Source organism: Cupressus sempervirens, chromosome 3 (genome assembly GCF_028749045.1).
Source record: "Cupressus sempervirens isolate cs-2001-9-10 chromosome 3, ASM2874904v1, whole genome shotgun sequence".
In the NCBI taxonomy this organism is placed as follows: Eukaryota; Viridiplantae; Streptophyta; class Pinopsida; order Cupressales; family Cupressaceae; genus Cupressus; species Cupressus sempervirens.
In genome coordinates this window covers 30,064,236-30,072,882 of record NC_143120.1, presented here as the reverse complement: position 1 = coordinate 30,072,882, position 8,647 = coordinate 30,064,236, and the positions used below count along the sequence as shown (strand labels likewise).

The 8,647-nt window shown below is 37.5% G+C and overlaps 1 protein-coding gene across 1 annotated transcript; it reads right to left on the bottom strand.

Annotated features, from left to right (window-relative positions):
* Positions 1-1,946: 1,946 nt before the first annotated feature.
* Positions 1,947-5,627, bottom strand: LOC149564613 (putative amidase At4g34880). Its single transcript, XM_089816899.1, has 5 exons — positions 5,082-5,627; positions 4,767-4,981; positions 3,851-4,087; positions 3,515-3,704; positions 1,947-2,577 (listed from the first exon to the last, which is right to left on the bottom strand). Exons 1-5 carry the CDS (start codon positions 5,625-5,627, stop codon positions 2,218-2,220), a joined length of 1,548 nt encoding a protein of 515 aa, XP_089673025.1. The 3' UTR covers positions 1,947-2,217.
* Between the last annotated feature and the right edge of the window lie 3,020 nt (positions 5,628-8,647).

Below are 8,647 nucleotides of genomic sequence, written 5' to 3'. Positions count from 1 at the left end.
AAAATGATTGTGTTTTACACCAATAGACAATACAAAGATTGCCTTTAGGATCAACATGAGATTATTCTAAAAAGGTCGCTATTGTGTAACATGAGGTATATTTTACTAACAATTGACTGTGTTGGGGAAACGTATTGTATATCAATTGTGTAAAATATAATATTTGTATTGTAACGTGTGGGAACTATAATGCAACATTTGCAATGTTGCTTATAAAGACATTGATACCTTAGCATGTACCTATATTAGGGAAGCCTTAACTAGTCTACCTAATTAGTGAACTATAGAGGGTATAAATGAAAGTTGTTTTCCTTGGTTGTATATCATCATGTAATGTATATGGTCAGTAGATGCAAACAATGATGTTGGATGATTCGAGTAGAGCAGAGATATAGTTGATTGATTGAGTTGAGCTTCAAAGGAACTATTTTGGCATGTAAGTTACAAATTTGTCAGTTCATTGATTTGGATATGTTATTCCGAGGATTTATTCTTCACACTTACTAGAGCATTTAGGTAGTGGGTCTATTTGTTTCTTTATCAACCTTTAAGATAGTTGAAACCTTTTAACAAGGGCTCAAAGTCTCCTAATAGGGATCTGTCCACTAACACAAACTATTGTATTAAATGCATTGTAATTAACTCCTGAGAGGGTCACATCCTTTCAAAAAGAGCTTATATTAAAACATTATCTTGTGGGTTCCATCCCCACTAGGGTTTTCCCTCCAATTAAGGGTTTCCCTAGTCAACAAATTATTATGTTTAGTGTATGGTTTCTTACTATTGTGCATCATTTTATATATTTGGATTCAAAAGTATCTTGGCAAAATTGGCTCCACCCCCCTCCCCTAGTTATATGTGGACTTTCCTTCTTAACAAGCTTAAGGTTCGAATTGAGGCTAGATTGAGGACTATGGTTAATTTTATGGTTGAATGTAGGGTTTTATATGATTGGTGCTAAAGGGTCGTATTTATCGTTTGGGTTTTGACCTTGTATGTTTATGTTTAGAATTACAATTTTAATATGTGTGATTGTTGTTTAAAGTAATAGAGCATGATTATCTTTCTAATTAGAGAGTTGATTTTTTAAGAAACATTTACTATATAGTATGCCAATTGACCTTACTAGTTGTACTAACATGTGCAAAAACTACACCAATCTTTTCCCCTAATTGACTTTTAATATCTCTTCGACGTACCCATTGTACACTTAAATATTGTCGCTAGTTTTTGCCCCTTCTATATATTTTCTTTCTAATTTCAAAGGGCAAAGCAAAAGAGATGTAAAGACATTGGATGTTGAAAAAACAATTAAGATTGTAATCCAAAATGCAATCGTTCTATAACACCTGCACTTTCCTTGACAGAGTAGGGCGCTACATTTAGGGACTGCAAATATCCAATGTATTTCCACTGAGAAAAACAAAACCGATGGCGTGGTGGCATCAAGAACACGGCATACGACTTCTAGCTACAATAAATGAAGCATTCCAGGTGCTGCGTAGACGTTGCCCAAGCTGTCTGATTCCGGAAATTGTAGAGGTGGGGATATGGTTGGCGCACCCAAAGATGTGCAACATAGAAAGTTTTTGATAGCTGATCAGAGGATGAGAGTTCACCTTGTCTTTAAATGTGTTGAATTCGAGGATGAAGAAAACCCTAGCGTTGGGTGAAATGCATACTGATTCTTCTATGCCATTTTTCTAATTTTCAGAGATCCAAGCGTGGAGATCGAACAATTTCGGCCATGTTCTGGTGAAGCTCCAAAGATTTGATTCAGATCATCGAAATGGAAGGTAACTACCCCAACTGACAGTAACGCCAGGTTGAGGTGGAAAGGGAGGAGCGACTTTTCAAAATAGAGTGGGCATTCGAACTATCTTATTTAAAAACATAGAAAATCAGTCACCAAAGTCTACCAAACAAACCAAATGCCATTACGAAGATAACTTTAAACTTTGCTAAGTTTTAGTAGGTGAAATGCATAAGATTACAATATAAAGGGTTACTTGAAATTTAAATATTGGCGTAATTTTAATTTCTACAAACCCATCTTCAAAGCTATCGAAATAATTTCTACAAACCAGAGAATCTACTGCAACTTGTATGCATTAACAACAGTTGTACAGTTTGCCACCGTATACGCTTGCATTTGGGAAATTGGAAATGATACTTTCAGTTCAGGGATAGCTACGAAGCTAAAAATTGATAGGCTATTCATTCCTTGAATAAAGGATTTTTCCTGACTTTGGCAGCTTGTTCAAATGCATGGGCAATTTCAATGAGAGTAGGCTCTGAACCTCGTTTCCCACCAAAATATATGCCAAAGGGAACACCAGCTTTATTGTAACCTGCAGGCACACTGATGCCAGGATACCCTGCAATGCCCAGGACATCATAGATCCACATATCAAGGGTCACAACAGCATCAAGTTTATATGCTCTTAAGACCTTATCTATTCCATTTACTGTTAGCATGTGGTTTCTTCTGAGAGCCTTTCCATATTGCTGTGCATTCAAGTCAGATGTGTTCTGAGCCAGGAGGAAATAGTACTGCCCATACTTCAAAATCTCTTCCTGGTACCAGAACAAGGTAAAACATACAGAATCTCATAAGAATTTTATAATGAACCTATACAAAATATAGTGGAAGAGAGAGGGAGATAAAGTGGGCAGAGAAAGGGAGAGAGTGGGGGGAGAGTGAAGAAAAGGTAGGAGGAGAGAGTGGGGGAGAGAGAGGAAGGCAGAAAGAGAGGGAGAAGGGGATAGGGGGAGCGAGACAGCCAAGGTGTGAATTTACCCCTCCCTATTCACACCCCTTCCTCCCTCTCTCTTACAAAGGAAAAACATAGTGAAAAAGTGAGGACGAAGGAACGTGCCATGTGAGGGAAGTGGGGAGGGAGGACAAGAAAGAGAGGAGTGTGGGGAGTGAGGGAAGGAATAGAGGGAAGGCGTGTGTGAGAGGTTGGGGAGGAAGGAGGGTGGGATGATGAGAGGGGGGACAGGAGCAAGGTGAGGCAGAGGGGTGGGGAGGAGAAGAGGTAGGGAGAAAGTGGAGAGTGATGGTGAGAGTGAGATGGAAGGAGGAAGAGAGAGGGGAAGAGGGATTGGAAGAGAGATTCTACCTTCTTAGCATGCTGTACATTGAAGGACATGATGTCAGCCAAGGAAGGAATCTGTCTCTTAACTTACCAAAATATAGTAGTAGAGGGAGGGAGGTGGATAGAAACTGAGGAGGGTGGAAAAGAGAGTGGTCAGGCAGTAAGAGAGAGAGGGAGAGGGAGGTGGAGGGGGAGGGCGAGGGGTGTGGGGGAGGCAGGGTGGGGAGGAGGAAGGAATGATGAGAGAGGGGAATTAGGGAATGAGGGAAGGGGAGGTAGTTGGGGAGGGAAAGGGAAAGAGAGGCTAGGGGGGAAGTGGAGGGTGAGGGTGTGGTGTTGGGAGGGAGAGGAGGAGCGTGAGGAGGAGGGAGGAACTAGAAAGGGAGGGAGTGAAGGAGGGGGAGAGATTCTACCTGCTTAGCGTGCTGTATATTGAAGGATATGATGTCATCCAAATTGCGAACAGGGGACTGGAGGAGCTCTGAAAGGTAGATATTGAGATCATGTTTAAAATCATACGCTTGAACTATTTCTGCCATGTTGCTGCTTATATTCAACAGATCACTAAAAATAGAATTTTTCACCAAAGTCGCACCTTTTTGCCTGTATGACGATACATCAATAAAGTTTTAAGTCCATTTATATTTCTCTAAGCAGAATACATGTTCGCTACAAAGTTGGTTTGAAATCTTAAAGTAAATCCCTTGGGTTTAGCTCATTTATTGCAATGGAAGGTATTTTTCTATTACCTCATAGTTGTGAGATGTTTCTCAAAGTATACTGCTGGAAATGATTCAGACTGCAAAAACTGTCTTTGAACAATACCCAACCTCTTTCCCTGTAGCCCATCATTCTTGAGAAACTGCTTATACCCACCTCTTGGAATAAAACGGGCTGCACTCCTTGTGGCTTGGTGATCTCGCACATCATACCCAACAATTTCATCTAGTAAGTAAACTGCATCTGTCACAGTTCTGCAAATGGGCCTGTTAACGACATATACAATCTAGGTATCAAATCTTATTCTATCACTAGGAAAACATTTACATCAAATAGAAGAACATTGAAATCAGGATTTTCTCTGTTGTGCAGAGGTAACAGAGCCAGGCTTCAACCATAAATGTTATAGGTAGTGGTTGAAATCCATTGATGAGCTTAAGGGGCTTTCTAATAAATGGTTTATAAGGCACAACACTTGGTGAAGGTTTTGCAAATGGGGTGCAAGCAGAGTGGGTTTAACCATGGAGGAAACTCCGTAGTTAAGCGCGCTCAAGCTTGAGTAGTACTGGGATGGGTGACCTTCCGGAAAGTCTTGGTACTTCACCAACATGGGTTAATGAGTTTGACTCGAAAACTACACAGTTAAATCTTGATAATAGCAATATCACAATCCATTATCTTGTTTGTGGTTGGAAAACTCTCAGGGTTCACAGGGAAATCATTTGGACAGCATATAAAAATGGACAAGGCTGGGTATATCATTTATGTTCTGGTTAACATATGTACTCTTAGGAACATGAAGATAATTGAAAGGAAGTCTAATCTTTTTCATGAGGGAGAACCCTCTCATGGACAAAATGTGTTAAGTAAAAAGCATTTCAGAAGAATAAAATCGGAGTCACAAATACATATGGTGGAGACAATTTGAGAAAGTTGTAGATTTACCCCACAGTGTCTTGGTTGTGGGAGATTGGAATGACTCCAGCTCTGCTTGTGAGCCCGACTGTAGGTTTTATTCCCACCACGCTGTTAAAGCTAGATGGGCAGAGAATTGAGCCATCTGTTTCTGTACCCAATGATACTGCCACCATATTTGCTGCTACTCCCACCGCTGAACCACTGCTTGATCCACATGGATCAGCTGTCAAAACATATGGATTCTGCACAATTTCACATTCCATCAATATACACTCAGACTAAAGTATTGATTATATAGGGAGAGATTATAATATTAAACAGGGTAGGGTTAAAACCACATACCTTACATTGACCACCTCTAGCACTCCATCCACTAGGTGAATTGTATGCCATGAAATGTGACCATTCACTCAAGCTAGCCTTGCCCAATATTATAGCTCCTGCTTTCCTGAGCTTCAATACAACACCTGCATCTCTTGGGACTTTGGAACCCAAAAGGGCAAAGGAGCCTGCAGTAGTGTTGAGCTTATCCTTGGTGGCAATGTTGTCCTTGATTAGTACAGGTATTCCATGGAGACCACCAAGGAGAACTCCTCCTGCTCTTTCCCTCTCTGCATCTGCTTTCTTAGCCAGCAGTAGAGCATCAGGATTCACTTCAATCACAGCATTTAGTTTTGGATTGAGTTTTTCAATGGTGTGGAGATAGAATTCCACAAGGCTTGTGGAGGTAAGCCTGCCACTCTTGAATGCTGTTTGGATTTGTTCAATTGTTGCTTCTTCTATGTGGAAAGGGGGATCCTGCAGAGCATGTGGGCGTCTGACATGAGAAGAAATCATTACTAGCAAGATGAATTTCAACAAAGCCATCACTCCTATGTAATTGGACATGTTCTAAGCTCAGTGAGATGTAGTCGGGTTTTAGCTTTAATATACAGAAACTCTCACAGGCTAAAAAACCGTTGCTTTCCTGCCACTTGGTTTATTTCATTTTTGGTTTTGTTAATTAAAAGGTTTGACTCGTTTAACTAAAATGAGGACGTGCTTCTTGGTTGGATTGCTCATTTCAAAATTTTTAGAGGTGCAATAAATAAAATAGTGATCCTTCTATCCTTAAATCTTGGCCTACATAAATAATTTTAATGCTTACTTTGAGTAACAAACTGTAAAGCTTTATAATATTATTACAAAACTTCTCAGCTGAAAATATAATTTGCTTCAGTGGAAATTATGTGGATCTCATGATTTAGATTGGTGATTCTCTTGTTTGGAGGATTTCAATGCCCTCTTGCTGACACCATTCAGCTCGGTTGTCTTACTGTAGTTGTCTCATGAGTGATTTCTAATTTGAAGTATTAAATTCCTCTACTTTTGAGTTTCGTTTGAAGGGTCATCTTCATATTAAGAAGTTTTCCAATCTGTTGATTAAACTTACTAATTTAGTAACATTAGATTGCAGAGATACAGTTAATCCAAAATAGGATTGCCTTTAAGATGATTCTTTTCGCATAACATTTAAACAGAACCGTGCAGAAGAGTATCCAGAAGAATTTAAGATGAATGGTAAAATCCTTAAACTGTGGACTATTATTTTTTATAATTTTTGATTATCTAATCGGTTGCGAGTTCTTTAGGGAAAGTAGCTTGAAAATATGAAGTTAATAATAGGTGTTTATAAAAGTTGTAATATGATCACAATAAATATTCTTATTATCTGAAGTTGTGAATCCAGATAAAATAAAATGCAGTGCAGGATTTAAATTTACATATACATTCACTAAATGAGATCTTAAATCCAATGATAAACAATAATATCATATTAAAGATGATGGATTGTTCCATTGCTTCTTTAATGTAGGTTAGTTTGCTTAAATCTTATCATAACCTTAAAATCAACATACTAAGATTGTCTTGACGTAGTGCTCCATGAATGTTTGCTTGTTTGATAATCATATTGTCCATAAAAAGTATATAGTGCTAGCGTGCATGATAGATCCTTTAAAAGAAAGGAAGAAAGAGTAACTACTTAATATTTTATTAATGACATAGATTAGTTAAAAAGATTAATGGATGAGAATATGAGAAAATACAAGAAAGAGTAGGACCTTGACTTGGAGTGATGAGGTGGAAGAATAAAGATGGATGCAATGTATAGAGGAAATAAATAAGGTGGAAGAATAAAGATAAATGCAATGTATAGAGGAAATAAATAAAACATGATGTTTTATATTTTGAGGTAAAAAACTAAAATAATTTTTGTCATTTATTTAATTTTGGAAGAATTATTAGCTAGTTAAATAATTATAGAATCATTAGTTATAGGAGAAAGTAGTTATGTAATAAAATTATCTAATTAATTTTGAAAAAAATGTGAAAAAATTATGTATGTAATTCATAGAGGATAAATTAACATAATAAAAAAATTATATATAGAAGAAAAGTGATGAATAGATGAATCCAATTTTACATGTTTGCATTTTGCCACTTTTTGAGTCATTGTATTTTACGATTTTGTTTCAAATAAAAATGATATTAGTAACATGGTTTAGTGTTATGATGGAGGTAGAATGGATGCCCTCTCATTAGATTGATAAAAGAAGGGTTTAGATCATTCTCATGATAAGGAGGATATGCTAGTGAGATATCAAGAGAGAGTAAAGGGTATAAATTATGATTTTGTGAGGCTATAAATAGAGTTAGGGAGGTTCATATGAGTTCATTTGCACTTTCCCAAGTTAAAAGATTAGAAATATCAAAGTGCAAAGGACGAGTTAGCTACATGTTGAGGATTCTTCAAGAAGTGCATTGAGCAAAGCGGGTCGAAGTGTATAAGCAAGTAATCTTGCTAAAGATAGTTTGTATAGTAGTAAAGATAACTTATTAGATAAGTAATATTATATAGAAATCAAAGGGAGGTAGTAGAGTGGGGTTCTAAGCTATCTATAGACACAATTGTAGTAGAGTTTAAGGGGTTTATCATGGGATCTATGGGTTGATATAACATATGTAAGCACAATAGGTGATTATGACAAGTGGTGGGACCAACATAGACTAGTTAGGCTAATAAGGCTAGGGAAGGTGGAAAGAAGGAGACAAGAAGTGGTCATGCTAAAAGTCCAAAAGAGATGTTAAGAAAAGGCCTCTATGAGGTGGAAACAAGAATCAAGCCATATGATAGGATGAGGGTACAAACAGTGGAGAGCATGTTGGACAAGATGGACATGATGAGTGAGTTGCAAGATAGGCATATGCCATTGGACAAGTTGAGAAGTGATGACAAGGATGACCTATAGGTATAACTGTTGTGACCACCAGTCACCATCGCCCCAGCTAGGGGCCCCCTTTTGTCTCTTGGTCTTGTCCTTTTGGCTTTAGTTCTTGGTAGTATTGGGCTAAATCTTCTGAAGTTCGCTCTTTCAAATGAGAATTGGTAAAATTGGCCAGATGAGAAAAGTGTTGTCCATGTGGCTCTGAGAATGGAAATTATTTGCTTGTTTGAGAATTGAATGTCTTCACTTACTATTTTTAGAAAGTCTATTTTTAGTAAGTCTATTTTTAGTAAATTTCATTGCCTCTCAGATTGGCCTTATTTTGACTTTGGGACAACTTACTATTTTTAGAAAGTCTATTTTTAGTGAGTCTATTTTTAGTAAATTTCACTGCCTCTCAGATTGCCCTTATTTTGACTTTGGGACAACTTACTATTTTTAGAAAGTCTATTTTTAGTGAGTCTATTTTTAGTAAATTTCACTACCTCTTAGATTGGCCTTATTTTGACTTTGGGACAACTTACTATTTTTAGAATGTCTATTTTTGGCAGGTCTATTTCTGCAACAAGTGAGCTATGGTTGATAAAGAGCCAAAAGGGTACATGTGTCTATATCCAAAAGAATGAGCAAGCATGACAGTCA

Bases quoted from the DNA above. Each gene is read 5' to 3' on its own strand.
- LOC149564613 (XM_089816899.1), bottom strand. From the start codon at position 5,627: ATGTCCAATTACATAGGAGTGATGGCTTTGTTGAAATTCATCTTGCTA. The intron at 3,705-3,850 runs GTAATAGAAAAA...ATCGTCATACAG, and splicing joins AAACATCTCACAACTATGAG to GCAAAAAGGTGCGACTTTGG. The intron at 2,578-3,514 runs GTAGAATCTCTC...TTCTGGTACCAG, and splicing joins ATATACAGCACGCTAAGCAG to GAAGAGATTTTGAAGTATGG.